The 20024-nt window shown below is 30.9% G+C and overlaps 1 protein-coding gene across 17 annotated transcripts in view; it reads left to right on the top strand.

Moving 5' to 3' along the window:
• The window catches only part of BAZ2B (bromodomain adjacent to zinc finger domain 2B), a 294239-nt gene that overhangs the window by 219341 nt on the left and 54874 nt on the right, over positions 1–20024 (top strand). For 11 of the 17 annotated variants that reach the window (XM_054699766.1, XM_054699765.1, XM_054699764.1 and 8 more), the window contains 8 exons: positions 1546–1743; positions 2028–2423; positions 6240–6843; positions 8485–8778; positions 9974–10034; positions 10705–10813; positions 11058–11159; positions 18636–18846. In XM_054699766.1, coding sequence (XP_054555741.1) covers positions 1546–1743; positions 2028–2423; positions 6240–6843; positions 8485–8778; positions 9974–10034; positions 10705–10813; positions 11058–11159; positions 18636–18846 — 1975 coding nt within the window. The remainder of the gene's footprint in view (positions 1–1545; positions 1744–2027; positions 2424–6239; positions 6844–8484; positions 8779–9973; positions 10035–10704; positions 10814–11057; positions 11160–18635; positions 18847–20024) is intronic. The other 6 variants (XM_054699762.1, XM_054699767.1, XM_054699761.1 and 3 more) reach the window with 2 other exon arrangements.

Below are 20024 nucleotides of genomic sequence, written 5' to 3'. Positions count from 1 at the left end.
AAGATATTTCCTGTTAATAGACTAGAAGAATTAACATTGTTAAAAATGGCCATTTTACCTAAAGCAGTATACTGATTTATTGCATCCATACCAAGTTTCAGTGACATTCTTCAAAGAAATAGAACAAACATTACTGAAATTTATGTGGAACCACAGAATATCCCAGATAACCAAAACAATTCTGACAGAAGTATCATACTACAATAGTTCAAAACATACTGCAAAGCTATAGTATCAAAGCAGTATCATATTGAATTAAAAAAAACAAAGACCAGTGACTAGAATTGAGAACCTGGAAATAAACTTATAATTACATGGACAGTTAATCTACAACAAAGGAGCCAAGCATATGCAATTGAAAAAAAAAAAAATGGTCTTGGGAAAACTGCAGAGCCATAGGCAAAAGAATGAATCTTGACCACTATTTCACACCATATAGTGAAGTTAAGTCAAAATAGATTGAAAACTTGTATGTAAGACCTGGAACCGTAAAATGCATAGGCAAAAACACAGACAATACACTCCACCATATCAGCTTCACAGATGTCTTGGGGGACTTGACTCAACAGCAATGGAATCAAAAGTTTGACTACATCAAACTAATATGCTTCTGCAAAGCAAAAGAACCCATCATTAAAACAAACAAAGAAACAAAAACACCCTATTGAATGGAAGGAAATATTTACAGATCATTTATCTTCAAGTGGCTGATGTCCAGTATCTACAAAGTAATTGTACAACTAAATAAGGAGTGATGCAATTTGTGGATTCTCTCTCATTTTATATGTACATGAAATAAAGTGAAAAATATTGTGAAAAAGAGCATATTTTATCTAGCCTACTCACAATTAATTTAACCTAAGGTACCCCTGATTTACCACTCTTTATGGGTGTGGGCAGGAAAGCAGTTGGGTCATTTCTCCCCATTGCTTCACTGGTGCTCCTTGTCCTATTTTCCCAAATCTGATCTCTTGCTTTGTCATGTAAACATTCTCTCCTACTTTCTGGTAGTATACTTCTCAAAATATAGACTGAAGAATTTGATTCAACCTTTTCTCTATTTTGTATTTTGGAGAAAGCTCCTTATTATCAGTAAGCATGTATTTTCCCCCACTACCCAACGGGTTGTGTTAAGTAATTGTGAATGCCAAGTTTAGTAAATATATATCAAATCCAAAAAAAAAAAAAACCCTAAATAAAAACTTTATACTTACATAACCCTATAATTGGAGTTATTATTTTTTAAAGAGCTCTTTTTAATATGTTGTACATTTCGAAGCTTTGCAGTCATGAGCAGATCTGTGTATTTATTTATATTTCCAATGTTGTGTACATGACAGAGATTGTACTTTTTATTCACAGATTCCTGTCAGATTATTTTGATTAGTTTGTGGACTAATTATCTTTACAATATGGTCTTTTTAATGCTAAAATGACATTTTGAGATCATAAATATCATTTCAAAGCTAAAAGATCATATTTCTTACTGAAACTTGATTTTTCCCCCCAAAGTAAAGACTTGCTCAAAATCTTGTTTTTATACAGAAACCAAGGAAGAAAACTATGGAAAGTTCTAGCAACAGTGACAGTGATTCAGGCACATCATCCGACACCTCAAGTGAAGGAATTAGTAGTAGTGATTCAGATGATCTTGAGGAAGATGAAGAAGATCAAAGTATTGAAGAAAGTGAAGATGATGATTCTGAATCAGAGAGCGAAGCACAACATAAAAGTAACAACCAGGTATGATGTCATTAGTAGTGTCTATACATTATTCATATTTGGGCATTAACTGGTTAATCTCAACTCAAAATCTGTAGTTGAAGTTAATCATTGCCTTTAATTCTTATACATGAGAAAGAAGAAGAGGGAAAAACAATTTTAAAGGCATTTGGTGGTTTTTTTAATGAACTTTATCAGAAATCATTAAGAACTTTGTAATATACCCTGTTTTCCTTTATTTTTACTGTTTGATTTTTTTTGTTTTAATAAATGTTAAGAAGTTGCTTTTCAATTTTTATTTACAGGTGCTATTACATAGTATTTCAGACCCAAAAGCAGAGGGACAGAAAACAACTGAAAAAGCCCAGGAAAAAAGAATACACCAGCCATTACCTCTAGTGTCTGAATCCCAGACTCACTCATCATTCCAATCCCAGCAGAAGCAGCCTCAGGTTTTGTCACAGCAGCTTCCATTTATTTTCCAAAGCTCTCAGGCAAAGGAGGAATCTGTGAACAAACACACAAGTGTAATACAGTCTACGGGATTGGTGTCCAATGTGAAACCTTTATCTTTGGTAAATCAAGCCAAAAAGGAAACTTATATGAAACTCATAGTTCCTTCTCCTGAAGTTCTTAAAGCAGGGAATAAAAATACCTCTGAAGAATCTAGTTCTTTGACAAATGAATTGCGATCCAAACGGGTGAGTTAAAAATTATTAGGGAAGAATTTTATTATTAGAGAAAGAGCTTGGATATAGTCTAACAATATGCAAGTTTAAATTAAATTCTACTATTATTTTTATACTCTCTGTCACTAGAAATAGAAATACACATCAGCAAATTAAATATCTCTGATTCTGTGTTTATATATAAGACAGATACATATAGATATGCTTAATATATTTTTGATTACAAAATTGTGTTATTTTTTCCCAGCTTTATTGACTTAGCAGTAAGGGGAGAAATGTGTTTGAATATACAAATTTCACAAATGCTTTTGTTTAAAAGTCAATGTCATGTTTTCTAATACCAATATATTCTTTGTTAAAGAAATTGACTCAAGTGATTTACCTTTTGTAGTCCTATAATTTTAATTGTTAAGTGTAAAAATTCTTTGTAATAATTTATTTTGCCATTCATAATATATGAAATACAAAATATTTTAGTAACTTTTACTTACATAAACATCAAAACCATTCATCAGAGAATTTGCTTTCTTGCTGCTGATTTTATATTACAACATAATCTAAGTTTGTATGTCCAGTAAAATTCTAGTAATCCAATTAGCAGCTCTTATTTTACAACAATGGAAAAAATACTATGTGTGGGCATAGTATTCTCGTTTGTGGTTATAAAAATGATCATTAGCATCCTAATATTAGTTAACTTTCAGAGGTCTTACTATTAACAATTGTTTTATGTGCTGAAAATACTTTTTCTCATTGGATACTAATATCTACATATGCTATTATCCCCATTTACAGATGATCAAATTAAGATTCATGGAACTTAAGTAACCTTCCCAAAATCACACTGCAAGTTAGTGCAACTAGAATACAAACCTGGGCAGTGTGGAACTAGAGGCTTTTTCTTAACCACTGTCAGGTGCTGCCTTTCTCATAAAAGTCATGAATTTTTCCATTGACTCTTACTGTTCTGTGAAGAATTTAATGCAGGGTCAAAGAATGACGAGCAAATCAGGCTTTTTTGACAATAAAAATGAGTGATTCTTAAATCTCAGTATACATTAGAATCATCTGAGAAGCTTAAAAAAATACCACCTCAGAACAATTAACTCAGGATCTGTTGTGGTGAGACTAAAAGCATGTCCAAAGAGGTTCCCAGGTGATTCATGTGCAGCCAGATTTGAGACTCTCCTGATCTAAATGGTACGACCAATGTTATAATACTGTGCATACAATAATTTATGATGCACTGCTCAGTCATAAGGCAATATTACTGCCATTACATCTTCATGAGTAAATCAAGAAGATTAAAAAATATACAGTTTTGGGTGATTTTAATTTTCATTACTGCATATACAACTTTCAGATAAATGAGTTTACAGAGCTGCATCAAGATTATATGCATCATAAAAGATTTCTTCATGTTTTTAGTTTCTTAAATGTTGCTTATTTAAAGCATTTGATATGACTGAATTGAAAATCATTCATTATTGCACTTGCATAATCTATGAAACCAAATAATCTTATGTAATCCTTTTTATGTGAAGTACAGAAACTAAGGCAGATAGAGCTAATGTCACTTACTAACATCACATAACAAGTTAAAGGACAGAAGTATTGTAAATAGAGGTCATAAAAGCCCATGATTAAAATGAAATATTTTGGTATTTCTGAAATGCTAATAATAGTTAATGGGAGATATTTTATTTAAATAGATATTCACATTAGACTCAACCTTAAATAAGTATCTACTTTTTATTGGTACCTAGTTTTGAATTATAGAGTATTTTATAAATACTGTCATATCAGCTCTCTTTTCTTTATATGACTGTCTACAATATGGAATTTTCCCTTATTTCTTATGATAGTCTCAGTTTTTTCATCCTTGCTCTGCATTTGCCTTCTTCACTAGTGTATGATTTTGAGTGTTATATCATTGGTTCCTTCCATACCCATACAATTTGGATATTTAATTCAAAGCACTATACACTAATTGGTTGTATAAACCAGGAGTGAATATTTTGTTTTCTGTAGAAAAGATTTTTTTGTTGTTATCTGTAAAGACTCAGGTTGGGGCTGGGACAACAATAACTTCTTGAAGTAGTCAGTGCTTTGAACTTATCTCCTGCCATAGTCCTGTTACTAAAGTGAGTACTTTAAAGCGACAAGATGTTTGCTGCTAACAGGTCTCAATTTTCTCCCCTACTTTTTTTATTTACCACCTCTTCTCTCAAGAAAGGTAACATGTTTGCCATGAAAGAGTAACTGGTACAGGTTTTGGGATAAAACAGGGTTATCTTGGTTACTCTAATAAAATCTCCAATTGTCAATATATGACTGGTGATTTTCTAGAATTATAAAGTGAGGAGCAATTTCAGAAACTGAAATAGAGAATATAAAACAAAAAAGGAAAGTTTTTGTTCATGATTATTTTGATCTTGTTTATTAGAGTATGAAATGATTATATGACATAATTATGTTCTAAGAAAAAATGCACCAAATTCTGCTGCCAAAAATTTAAGTCAGTGTCTGTGAAATAGTGATGTATTAAGTACATTATATATTCTTATATATAATATGCAATGCTTATTTATAAGTATTGAGTAAAATTAAGTATACTAAGGTATTTTTTGTAAGAATTTTACTATAAAATTCTCTAAAGATAAATATAATAATTTAGTATAGTTTACCATATTTTATTCACTGAATAAATAACATAGCACTTTCTGTTTGTGAGCTATTCATTACCTTAGTTATGAATAATATTTTTTGAATAATTAATCTCCAAAACTGTTAGATGGCAAATAAAATAGTTTGTATAGGAATTGCTTCCTGCCTATTAGTACCTGTCCTTTTAAAAATATTTAATAAGTTATTTTGTCTACCTTTGTATTTGGGAAATGCCCACCACAAATCTTTGCTGACTTGAGTGCTAACCAGGCTTCAATGTTGACAGCATCAAATTTAATTTCAAGGCAATAATTTTAATATTAACAGAATTTTACCTTCTGAAATTCAACTGTATTTCTATTGACCTAGAATATTTCAATCATTGTGCTTCAGTTTATTTTATGTATTATTTTTATGAATTAGATGAAATTTAAATTTTATTCTTTTCAAGAACTTTGCAAGTCAAATAATTTGTTTTTATTCTATAGTAGTAGATTTTATAGCTTAATGGTTTGTAAATTAATTTTTCCAAAGAAAGGTATCATTTTATAAATTGTTTCATTATACTCTTTCTGATGCTCATGTGCTAAAAATATTCTAAGTATATCTCACAGAACATTGAGCTAGCGTTCTAACTAGCCCTATATAAATCTATATACCATAGGGAGCACAGGAGATAAAGGAGATAAAGGAGGTCAAAGGATAGGGGCAGTGAGTGCTTTTGTCTGGGTCAAACATTGATAGCTTCTGGGTTAGATTTTAAAGAATGAAATGGATTTTATCAGTCTGAAATTTATAAAAGGAACACATCTCATGCAGAGAAAATGTTAATAACAAAATATGGAGGTGTTGAAAGTATGATATGAATAGGGTATGCAAATAGCCCAGTTTGTCTAGAAAGGTATGTTAGTGCCTCTTTGAAAGTAATTTGAATATCTGAATGAAGTATTTATGTTTTTAAAAGTTGGCAGTGATGTAGGAGGCACTAAAACTTTTAACCATTGGCATATATTATCAAAAATCTTCACTGTTACTTTTATAGCGCTTGTATATCATGATTTAAATTTGAACACAAGCAGCTGTTGTCAGATGCTACAAAAAGTAAAAGTAATCTTTGTTCTTAAGAACTATTGTTATGTTTTTTACCTCATGTTTCAACAGGAACAATATAAACAGACATTCCCAGCACAGTTAAAGAAACAGGAGTCATCTAAGAGCTTGAAGAAGGTTATTGCAGCTTTGTCAAATCCAAAAGCAACCTCTAGTTCACCAGCACATCCAAAACAAACATTAGAAAACAACCACCCTAATCCATTTTTGACAAATGCACTTTTAGGTAATCACCAACCAAATGGAGTTATTCAGAGTGTCATTCAAGAGGCTCCTCTAGCACTTACTACCAAAACTAAAATGCAGAGTAAGATTAATGAAAACATTGCTACTGCAAGTAGCACTCCTTTTTCTTCCCCTGTAAACTTGAGCACAAGCGGGAGAAGAACCACTGGCAACCAGGCAGCTGTAATGCCCTCGGCCTCACCTGTCTTGCATAGTCAAGGGAAGGAAAAAGCAGTTAGCAATAATATAAACACAGTAAAAACACATCACTCTCATCCTACAAAATCTTTAGTGGAACAGTTCAGAGGAACAGATTCAGACATTCCCAGTAGCAAAGATTCTGAAGATTCAAATGAGGATGAAGAGGAAGATGATGAGGAAGAAGATGAGGAAGATGATGATGATGATGAATCTGATGACAGCCAATCAGGTTAGTTTCCGTTTTAAAATTTCAAGTATTTCTGTAAATATTTTGTGAAGCCCAACCTTTTGAAGAGTTTTTTTAATTCACAGATTTATGATCATTTTCATTCACTGTGCTTAACACAGCTGTGTGTCTGTTTATAATGAGCTGGTAAAATATATAAGTAATTAAAATTGGAAATCCAAAGTTAAATTCTCAGCTTTGTTATTCACAACATTAAATAAATAAAAACTTTAAAGTGAATATAAATGATGTAAAATGTATAAGTTCACAAATTTCCTTAATGTTCATTAATTCAGGACCACTTAATTATTTCTTATCTTCATCTCTTTCTGCTCCTTGTTAAAATGTGTCACTTGATATTTTGAACAAAGGTAAAATTGTAGTCACAGTCATTTAAAAAGTACCCATAGCCTAAATCCCTGTGAATGTCCATGAGTAACATCAAATTCATTAAATAGCCTGCAGGGTACTCCCTGAATTTATTTTGTTCACTTTATAGTTATGTTTTTTTTTAACTTTTTGTTTTTCTTCCCTTTAACTCTTCTCTTTGTTGATAGAAGTTTGAAAACCTAAATATAACCTAGATTAAGTTTTAAACAGAAAGATAAAAGGCATACTACAAACACATTTGCATTTGTTACTGGTTAGTCACAAATCTACTTGTAAATTTTCTAGCAGCCAATATGAAGAGCAAAATATAGTCAGTTACACGATTTAAAATGTCTGTAAGGTAACACCAAAATAGCTCATGGTTAGAACAATTTTTCCTAATAATATTTTCCCTGGGATATCCCTAAATACAACCTTTCATAAAATATGATGAATATCAATATTAATAACTTTCAAAGACTAATTTTTATAATGCAGTTCATTGTGGCAGATAGTACTACACAAAACACAATTTCACAAAGACTTGTTCTGAGAACCAGTAAGATATAGTCCAAGTATCAGTCTTTTGTTTACCAGTTTAATCTGGGAATGGATTTTGCATATCTTTAGGAGTAGATGCATTTATAGGATTATATAGCTACAACAAACTTTAATTATTAAATCACTAAATTAATCCACACTATTTCTGTAATCATAGTATTTTGGGAAGGGTGAGAAGTCTGATGAAGTCCTGTACCAAAAAAGAAAAAGTGCAGCCAAAAAAAACCAAGAATCTTCTCTCGAAAATTTTCTTTTACCTCAAAGTCCAAATGTAAGGATGATGGTAGTTCCAGCATTCTCTTCCTCGTACTGATTCTGATAGACTTCTTAAGCCATTGGAATCTGTTAATTTAAATAATCTATTTGCTCTAAACTTAGTTTTTCCATTAAGTTGTAAGTGATTTAAAAAAGTTATAATTTTGAAGCATTGAACAAAACTCATCATGTGAGTAATGTCATATGAGAAGAATTATTTTATGATTTAAGTGTTGAGTAAAACATACTTTCAGTTACAACTTTGAGGATTGATAGACTGCATACATTGTATTCCAAAGACTTGTAAGATAGTAACTTTTAGAATTACTCTTCAGGAACTGTTGCTCTTTGATTTCTCAATCACAGATGGTGATTCCTGAACTATTCCATGTAGATACAAACTGCAAATTGTTGGTGATTATATAGTTATAATATACAAATGCTTCTTTTACTTCCCAGAATCAGATAGTAATTCAGAATCAGATACAGAAGGATCAGAAGAAGATGATGATGATGATAAAGACCAAGATGAATCAGATAGTGATACTGAAGGAGAGAAAACTTCAATGAAAATGAATAAAACAACTTCCTCTGTCAAAAGCCCTTCCATCAGTCTCACAGCTCACTCAACACCTCGTAACCTCCACATAGCAAAAGCCCCAGGCTCTGCTCCTGCTGCCTTATGTTCAGAATCCCAGTCACCTGCTTTTCTTGGCACACCTTCTTCCACACTTACTTCAAGTCCACACTCTGGTACCTACACTTTGTTTTTATTATTGTAAAATAGAAGTCAAACCAAGAATATTTATGCAGTGTTCTGGGGATGATCTCATTGGAATCAAGTGCTACAGTTAGATTTTAGGTGACTAAGAAAAGTCAGCTTATATTTTCAAAGGATATGACCCAATACCATTTTTACTCTCTGCACTTCCAACTCAAGAACCTGACTGATGACAGCTCTTTATTTTGAACACTTTCATTTTGTGTTCAGTTTGTGTGTCTAGGATTTAAAATTTGACTGACAGTTGGACTTTGTTATACTTTAATAATGAGTTCACTTGATTACCTAAGATAAAATTGCCTATCTGCCCAACACACAGCCAATGGCATTTGTATTAGTGAGTAACATTATTCCATTAGCATGCCATGTCTTATTTTCTATTTGACCTATATAAATTTGTAGGGGTATTCATTGAAAGTTCTTACATTAATGTTCTAAAACTCTCTGTTCTCATTTCAATGGTGAAGAAAGAGATGTATAGTAAAATATGTTGTTTCACTTATTTAACTGTTTTCTTGGAAATTTCCAATTTTGCTTTCACTTGATATCCTAATTAATTTACGGTAGTATGATATCCTACTAATTTAAGGTGTATGTATTTGTGCTTGTGAAACTTGATTGTTGTAAATAGAAGATATTTATATATAATCCTTTTTCTTTGTACTTTAGATAAGTTAAAATATCTAATAGTTTTTTTGACCATAGATTTACATGGATATAGAAGTTATATTATTTCTACATAAATTATATATGTATCTTATATACATTTCTAATATATGAACCATTTGTTGAAAATTTTCAGCATCTTAGTAACATCTTTATAGAAACCTAAAATAATCTGAAACTTTTATCTACTATCTCCCTCCTGCTGCTTTAGCCATTTCTGTTATTATATTAAATGAGAGGGAAGTTACATATTTTTACAATGGGTTATATTTTCTGTAAATAGAATGACTAGTATTCTGACATGTGGACAAAAGAATAAAAACAACTTCTACTTTATACAGTGTGGTTTGTTGAAAACCATTTAAAATAGTGTACAAACTACAGTAACACACTAAATAATCCACATCATTAAAATATAGTTTTTAAAGAAAAGTTTTAAAACTATAAAAAATTATTATATATAAATAATTTTTTATATTAACTGGTTGAATTTTCTTGAAGGCACTTCCAAAAGAAGAAGAGTCACAGATGAACGTGAACTGCGTATTCCTTTGGAATATGGGTATGCAAAATAAGATTTCTCTAACCCTTTTCCCATATATTATGTATGTTTGATATAGCTGAGAATTGAAATTAAGGCTGTTATTGGTAGATATGGCAGAACTAGGGGGGTTATGCAGTTAGGAGGGGATATAACTGGAAAAATACAAAAGCAGATCATTTGGCAAAAGGCAGAGGAAAAAGTATTTGAAGGTTTTGTAAAGAAAGAATTATAAGGTAGTGAAAATTACTGTGGCAAAACTGAGTGACTTAAGCAGTCTGACTAGAATAGTTTAATTGGAATTATGAAATTTCACACTGGAAGTACATGACCAAATAGCAGAGAGCCAGGTTTACTTTACTTTTCTTAAAAATTTTCAGACTTTAAAAAAACGCACTATACTTTGATACATGTTATAGTAAGTATCCAAAGTAATACCACTTACTAGTTTTTTTTTTTAAAAAAATAGAGTTTAATATTTGTAAATTGTCTTCAATTTTTAATTGAATTATTTAGCTAAAAATCTAAGTGAGTTTAACGTAAATGTATTTGATTTGTATGATTTGGGGTTTATGTTTGTTTTCTTTGTACTTTTTATGTTTTCTAAAGAGCATGTATACTGAAAGTTTTTAATTTTCATTTTTAAAACCCTTCATAAATTAAGTATAACTTTCATTTCTGTTATGTGTAGCTGGCAGAGAGAGACAAGAATAAGAAACTTTGGAGGGCGCCTTCAAGGAGAAGTAGCATATTATGCTCCATGTGGGAAGAAACTTAGACAGTACCCCGAAGTAATAAAGGTACATACTTTTCACCAAATAACATATATTTGGTGTCTATTAAGCATGCTTATCCAAAAAAAAGTGTGCTCCTTTTTTCAGATAAAGTTCCTTGATACAATATACTTTCTTGTGTGGGACTATTGTATTTAACCTAAAACTCTTATTAGAATATGCAAAACATTAGTATTCTAAAGATAGCTATACATCAAAGCTGGGTTGTAATTATTAAAACCTGAAGTGGAAAAATATGTGATTTTTTCAGTATCTCAGCAGAAATGGAATAATGGATATCTCAAGGGACAATTTCAGCTTCAGTGCAAAAATAAGAGTGGGTGACTTCTATGAAGCCAGAGATGGACCGCAGGTATCCACTTTTTAAAAAGTAAAGTTTTTGAACCAAAAAGTAGTGCCATAAAACTAAATGAAGTAAATTTCACTCCACTCTGGAGCATTGCCTTTTCTTAGTTAATTCATATATAGCTATACATAAAACTTTGTGGTAAACACACAACAAGGCCTTAATCTATTGTTTCAGTAACAAGGAGCTTTGACCTGATAGATTTCTTATTTCATAATTTTTAGCCAAACTTTTTCCTATTAGTTCTGTCAATTTTACAGGTATAAAAGTATCTCAACATTCATGTGATATATAGAAAACATTAATTGCCTGAAAGGTAATCAGTTTTTTAAAAATTAATATTAATAGGAAGACCTTAGGGTTTTTTGGGAAAGATCTTGTCCATTCAACTGTGCCATGATATATGATCCATTTTCACAAATTTGGAAATTTTGGTGTGGGCGGGGATAGATCCTTACAATTAGGTTAGTGAAATTTCTGCTTTTTTGGGAAATTGATTTTTTAAGCTAATTATACACACTTCTGAACATAACACAGCTCACTTTGCACTTGTGGGTGAGTACACATCCTCATGAAGCAGCACAAAGAACCCACCAGAGTCCTCATTTCCTGTGTATTTCCTTTACTATTTTGCCTTTGTTCCTTACTAGGATTCAGCTTATTATTCCCTTTAACTTTATCAACTCCATGGGAAGACAACCTAGTTAAGGAATGAGGAGACCTAGATTTTTGTTATTCCACAAAATAGTTTTGTGATTTTGCACAAAATAATGCCCACATTTACCTCAGTTTCTTTGCACAGCCTAAACAAGGCAAAGACATAACTAAATCTCAAGGTTTCTGAGAATGTTCTTTTGCATTCATTGTATATCTTATTTTCCTTTTGTCAATGACTTTTTCAGGAAGAAGTTATGTCCAGATACATTTGTCTTATTATTGGTAATGTAAAATTCTAGAATGTATGTATTTAAGGTTTAACTCTTTATGGAAATATGGAATTTTTTCAGCTTTTTGTTTTTAAACTATAAGAAATGTTTAACTAAGACTAAATCAGTCACCAGATTTTCAGAATTTCAGTGAACCATACTGGTTTTGACACATTCCATATGTATGGATCAGTCATTTAGTCATAAATATATTAGAAGGCAATAAATATTTAAAAATTCTTGTAATTTTTCAACCTTTTGGTCCCTGTTACCAGATACTGCTTGTCTTATCTATGCCAAAGAGTTCTTTATGTTTTTAAGCTCAATAGATTTTTGTTCTGAGAGGAAAGCTAATCACTATTCAGTACATAAAAGACTGGATCAGTGATAATTATACTTAATCTATAAAGTATCATTGGCAAAGTAGAATGTTCTTTGACATCCATTCACTTTTTATTGAATGTAATCAATGTTTTCCAAATACCTATTATCTTGTTGAGAGATTTATTTCAATCAAAGATGTATGATGAATTAGTAAATTCAGAACCTGTTAAACAACATAACAGTGGACTATTAGGGGAAAATACTAGCAATTTGAGAACATTTCTCTCAATTTAAAAATATTAGTAAGTTGGCTTCACTTCAGGACACTTTTAGAGAACAGCAATTAAAGGTAAGTAATCTAAAAAATGTGTAGTTGATTAATATCAGATGCATATGGTTGTGGAACCCTATGTATTACCATATAATATGTGATTAATATGTAGAAGAATGTACTTAATTAAAACATTTATAATTATAAAATAAAGATTATTTTTGAAAATAAAGATTATTTTTGATAGAGTAAATATGATTTATAATAATTCCGACTGCCCTAAATTTTATAGAAGATATAACAGATAGTTTGGAACAGAGCACTGTTACCATGTGGTGATGTCCACATGTTTGCCTTTGTACATATTATATAAATGGTTTGATGACTGTGTATCTATTGAAAAACAACTTATGCACATTAAAAGAATGGGAGGAAATATGTCAAATTTTTAATGATAGAGGTAATGGTTGGTGGGTAGTGGATCCTTTTCCCCCTACATTCTTGCATGTTTCTTATCTTCTAAAATGTGCTTGTATTTCAAATATAATGTGAAAAACAACTAATTTTTAAAAATAAATACTTCTACACCTTGTGATTCAATAAAACTAAGCATTCAGTTTTCAAAATTCATGGAGATAGATAGTAGATAATGATTTTAAATGTTACTGCTGCAGTTTTCCAAGCTTTGTATATTTATTTTGGGTTTTGATAACAAGCAAAATGTTTGCAGCTTCATTAGTATTTGTAATCACTTCTCTAATAAAATAATTGAAATGGAAAACATATTTTCTCTATCATAGTTTTCTTTTTCCACTTAAAACTTAGCTCCAAACAACCAATATCAGTTATCTAAGTTCTTACTTTTGCTCAAACATATCAGAAATTATATATAAATTATATCTAAAGATCTATATTTTACAAGGTAAATTTAGGAGGTGATAATTTCTGCTAGAAGTTAATAACTGAAGTAGAAAACAGTGGTTATTTTGTATAAGGTAATTGTTTTTTCACTCAACATATTTCTGAGCTTAAGATAGGGGTTATATATTTCAACAGCAAATATGTGTTGAAAATCTTGACTCACTTGTATAACATGAGAGGTATGAGAACTTACATCTATGAATTTAAATAAATTCATTATTAATTGAAGGAAAACAACCTGATTTTTACCTTTAAAAAAAAGTGAAGCCCTTACTTCAAGTAAACAGGATTGACATAGGAGTGAGTGGGCAGATCCTTTCATTTATTCTTTATTAGTTTTATGTATTTTATCTACAAGTGTGATAAGAGATTTGTGGCATCAGCTACTTGTCAGCACCTACTATAAGCTATCAAATACTTCCTATCAGGATTAAAGTCATGATTTTAGTGATATAGACTTCATGGACAAAAATGAACCATAACACAATAAGTTCACTGTTATATTGCTAGCTACCATCTAATAAATTTCTGTTAATTACTTTAACCACTTACCCCTTTGAAAATGGTCTAAATAAATTTCATACAAACGTCTGCTCCATCACATTATAAAGAACTTGAACCTGCTTATCATTGTTTCCATTTTTGTTTTTGAATGTCAAAATAATAACAGTAAAGTTAAGGCAGAAAGATTTTGGTAAATATAAAATAGTACCTGAATATGAGGCTTTGGTAAAAAGATAAAAGGTGTTCATATTTTTACTAGAATTATATGTTGGCTTGAAAGTGAATTATTAATGACAAGAAATATTTTGATATTTATTAGTCTACTTCAAAAAGAATTTTTATAGAATTGTAGGGAATAAAACAATTACTTAATTATTACTTATTTACTTAATAATTGCAAATATATTTTCTTTCTTTTTAACCAGAAGGTTCATGATAATCCAATGTATCCGAGGCAAAAAAAGGAAAGATGCGAAGAAGTAAAAAAAGTGACTTAGAAAATGTTGCTCTCTCTATTTGAAATACCTTGTAAAAAGACATTTCTTCTTTTTAATAGCATAAGACCATGAGAAAAGAAAAATATCTGAGGTTCTTATTGAGAAGAGCCTTTTGCATCATCATTTAATCAATAAGTACTTGTGGCTTAATATGCCAGGCATTTTTTCTTTCAAATAAAATTTTCCCTAATGGCACTTCAAATTTAAAAAATTGTGAACCTGTTGGCTATAGAAATGAACTTGAAATATTAGCTTCAAGGAAAAGTTAGTATTCATAGAAAAACTGAAGAGTACAAAAGATATAGAAATTATGATCACTGACTCAGAGAAGCCTATTTTCTAGGGAAGATATAACACTAAGCACAGTGCTGTCCAACTAAAATCAAGGTTTTATTAATAAGGAGTAAGAAGGGGAGACTTCACTATAAAGTTGGCAAAGCAGTCTTTGGCTAGTAATTATTTCAAATAAGTAAAGAACAAAAGATTGTGAGTCAACAACCAGAGGGGAGACTTTACTATAAAGTTGGCAAAGCAGTCCTTGGCTAGTAATTATTTCAAATAAGTAAAGAACAAAAGATTGAGAGTCAACAACCAGAGTTCTAATTCAACTCTGCTGTTAACTGTCACACCTAATGCTACTTATGGACACTGAGAACATGAAAGATCAGTACCAGAAATCTAAAAATCTGGAAATTTATGTCTCTGATCTACCAGGTAGGATTTTTGATGGCTAGGTAAGGGTCTATACTGGGAGGCTAATTGTGTTCAGTTATGGGCCTAAAGGAGGTTTTAAAAGTGATCACTCTTAGAGGGTAACCTGCTATCAGTAACTGGAACACATCGTGAGCATTATGGAAGCAATTTTATCAAGCCACATCTTTCTCAACTGTTTGTAATAGATGGCTCCCATCAACCAGCATTTCTTACTCTTTCACATCTTTTTAAGTACTACTCAGTACACAATATTATTAGAGAATGATTAGAGTAGATCACAAATTCCTAATGCTGAGAAGTTCATAGTATATAAAACTCTCACTCTGCCTACTTCTGACACTATAAATTACCTTAAAAATAGACGTATTAAACTGTGAGATAGGTATAAGGAAATCCACTTAATTTTTCTTAAAATATGAAATGTCAAGTTATGTCAAAAGTATTTGATGCCCTTGCCTTGCTTGTTCCTTAATATTTTTCTTAGACTCCTAGCAGGGTAATTTAGCATCCTGTGTTTCTTTGAGAAACTCTGGCCTACTTTTCTAGGCTTTATAATTTACTCTACTGTAATGTGAAATATATATAAGAGGCCTATGTTGGGTATGAAATGCTAAAAAAATTTTTTTAATAGATCAGTTATTAGAAGAATTCTAAAAGTTTCCTTTCTAAGAGAATGGTAGTGAAAAAAATTAACTATTTGAATCTGGTTAAATTTATTGAATGTTATTTAACCAAAACTCAGTTTGGTAAGTAATAATTCCTTATATTTTATTCATATATATATATATAAAGATATATGTGAATATATGTTATATATATTCACTATAATTGTATTTCAGGAAGCATTTACTATCTTAGTCTTAGAAATTAATATATTAATAAACTAGCTCTTTCAATGCATAATTTTTAATTGAAAAAAAGCTTATATGAATCAAGTATTATAAATTATATTTACTTTTCTTGAAGTTTATTGAGAAAAATACTTTTTTCCCCTTACCCATAATTATATTGTCTGCTCAGTGAATTAAAGCTGTAGTGTAAGTTTCAGATTTCCATAGCAATCCATTTCTCATTTTCTCAAGTCCAGGAGTCAAAAGGCATTGTATGTTGCCCAATATATGCAATTCCCTTAGAAACTATTTACTTTACAGTTGTGAAGGGAAAAATTATGACATAATTAACTAATTATGTTACTATATTTGTTTGCTTAATTTTGGGTACAAACATGTTCTATTCCTTGGTTGACATGGGTATATTTTCCTAAGAATAAAAACATAGCTATGTAAAAATTACAACTGGGTATAAAGAGATAAATTGATCACATACTTTAAATCTTGGCTAAAAGTTGATTTGATTATTATTAAGACATTTTAAAAACCGAATGCAGATGCCTTTATAGACTCTTTTATTAGTCTCTCTATTCTACTCCAAGTGTCATGAATGTCATTTTTATATTTTTCAATTTATGTGATGCATGCTGCCTTATGCCTAAGAGCATAATAGAAAAATGAAAACCAAAACTAATCAAAAGCTTGCCATGCTGGGGAATATAAAATTGTTTTTGATGGTTTCCTTCTTAGTGGTTTAACACCTAAAAATGCATTACCACAAATATTGTTTCTATTGACTTGATTAGACATCTCAGCAAAAAATTCTCATTTTATCCAGAATTAATTTTTAAAATTATTTTTAACATAATTCCTGAAAGGAATGAGTGTGTATATATAATTTTAAACATGTAAATATGAACTGTATTCATTATTTTCTGACTCAATCTTGCCTTATATATAATCTTTACTTTTCATAGCTGATTATTTGTTTAGTCACTTACAAAATATGGTTAATTAAGAGGCAAATTTTAGAGAATGACAACCCTGCATTCAAATCATAGTTCTTTTGTTCCTTATTGCGTCTGTACTTCAGGAAATTATTTAACCATACTGGGCCAGAATACCCTCAGTTGTAATGTAAAGTCAACAATACTTAACCATGTTGGAGCAAAATGTTGTAAAGATTAAGGTAGATAAAATATTTTCAATGCCTGGAGTAAACCACAGTGCTTAGAACTTAGAATATAGCTGTCATCCATTTTGATAGCAGGAGTAATATTTGTAGTAACCATTAAATGCAATGCTCATTAGACTCCTTGCTCCAGGTTAGTAATCATAACATTAAATGTGACTCTAGAACTTTCGATTGCTTTTAATTGATTGGAGTTAGTTTCCTTAATCTTCATAATTAAAGATTTTTTTTCTTTCCAAAAGGAAAAATGGTAAAACAGTTATCTTAATAGGATTATTTTTTTAGAAGATACCTTTTCTATATCTGAATATATTATCTTGTGCTATAAGTAAGTTAATATAACAATGTACACTATTTGTGTTGGTTCACATATGAACATCAGACTTAGAATGAATCTATGCACTGAGCAGTATCATTTCTTTAATATATTACCATGATGCTGATGTATGTATTTCCATCAGTATATCCAGAATGAAAAATCCTAAATATACACAAAAGTAGATAGAATAATGTACACATCATCAACTTTTGAAATTATCATATAGTCAGTATGTTTTACAGAGACCGCTTTCTCCCTATCCCTTCCCATAACTTATTGAAGCAAATCTTATGCATCTTATTTTATGTGTAAATATTTCCTCCTTTTCTATCTCTAAAAAGTAAGGGCTCTTGTCTAAGAGTGCTAAAGTACCATTATCACCCTTTAAAATTCATGATATTATTAAACTTCAGTCCCTCTTCCAACTTTTCAATTGTCATAATTTTCTGTGGAGCTTGTTTATTTGAATCAGTAGATAAAACCCACACTGGAATTTTTTCATATATATTTTAAGGCTTTTAATCTTCCCACAGATATTTTACTTCCTAAAATTTGTTGATGAAACTAGGTAATTTGTAGAATTTCCTACAGACTAGATATTGCTGTGTAGTTTAACAATCACTTCTCATTCTATTTTTCCTGTAAAGTTACAGTAATTAAGTCTAGATGTTTAATCAAATCCAGGTTTGACTTTTTTTTTGGTGATTCAGATATATAACTCTTTATATATTTATAGATACAACTATAAATCTATATGTATTTAAAATTGAAGTTATTAAAGTTAATAATATGAAAGCTATCCTGAAGGCCATCAACTGTTATAATTTTAAAAATGTCTAAAGTTTGTGCCTGCTTTATAAATTTTTAAGTAGTTTGTGCCTACTTTATAAATTTTTAAGTGACTATGAATTTACCAATGTATTGATCACTTTGGTTTATTTTGTTGGTAATAATATATTATTTCTATAAAATCTCCATTAAAAGGGAATGCAGTGGTGTCTTTTGAAAGAAGAGGATGTTATTCCCCACATCAGGGCAATGGAAGGCCGTAGAGGACGACCACCAAACCCAGATAGACAGCGAGCAAGAGAAGAATCTAGGATGAGGCGTCGCAAGGGTCGACCTCCAAATGTTGGCAATGCTGAATTTCTAGATAATACAGATGCCAAATTACTAAGAAAACTGCAAGCCCAAGGTAAGAAACAGTGTACCAGAAATTTAGTAATCACACTAAAAAGTACTAGGTTTCTTGACTTATAGTGGTTGACACTGCTCTCAATGCCTAAAAAGTGAATGTTTGTGTTAGAATTAAAATGGTAACTGAAATTCTTTGATTAGGTAAGCTTCTTTCAAGACCCATACCTGTGAATACATCATATCCTGTGTGTTTAGGATTACAAAGGTGGGTAATAAGCTTTAAGGCTTGCACAGAAAGGGAATGAACCAGCACTTGGCACATGCCTTAAGGTTGTGCCAACCTTCTGGAAATTCTCATTTTAACAGCTCCCGATTCCTTGAGGTGGTACAAGGGATTACTCCAAAATATGTGGATCTGTGGAGTAAATTGGAGTAAATTGAACTCCAATTACTGGTAAGTAACCCCAGTCTTTTAGTTTAAACTTTTAGTAAACTAAAAGACAACAGTTGTCTTTTAGTTTAAACTAATGTTTAAAATGTCCAACTGCTTTTTTTTAAAGATTTATTTATTTATGCATACAACTACTGGGGTACAGGCCAGAGGTGCAGGAGGTGAGAGGTTCACCAGAGACAGAGTGGGGAACAGAACAGGCAGATTGACTGAAATACACTGCTGAGGGGAGCAGCAGGTGAGTCAGGAGAGGTCTGCTGAGCCATGTGCGTAGCCCCCTGGCCAGGGGATCGATCTCATGCTGCAGTGGCTGCGGATAGAATCATAGGTTGCATCTTAACCCCTTGCGCCACCAGGGAGGCCCTAAAATGCCCAACTAATGTTTAAATCAAAAATAGTTATTTTAACATTACCAGTAAGTATCTGTTAAATAAGCAATCAAGTGACAATAATTACCTCAAATGTATTTTTGATTTAAAACTATAAATTATCAACATGAAGTCCCATGTTATGTCTGACACAGAAAAAGCTGACCAAAATAAAATAGTTTTGCTGTGAATTTAAGTTACTAGTTACAAATATGAAGCCTCCTACAGCTGTCTGAATGTATTTTAATATCTATGTTGGTGTATTATGATTCACAAGCATATATATATTACATATGTATATCTTGAATATCTAATACAAATAATCACTGGTATGAATAGTATCCAAAATGTCAACTTATTATTTGCAAAATTAAATTTTGTTTAACAAAACAGACATTAATCATTCAACTTTTACTC

This window comes from Talpa occidentalis, unplaced genomic scaffold (assembly GCF_014898055.3).
Source record: "Talpa occidentalis isolate TD23 unplaced genomic scaffold, MPIMG_talOcc4v2.1 talOcc4.3, whole genome shotgun sequence".
Lineage (NCBI taxonomy): Eukaryota > Metazoa > Chordata > Mammalia > Eulipotyphla > Talpidae > Talpa > Talpa occidentalis.
This window is presented reverse-complemented; position numbering and strand designations above follow the sequence as displayed.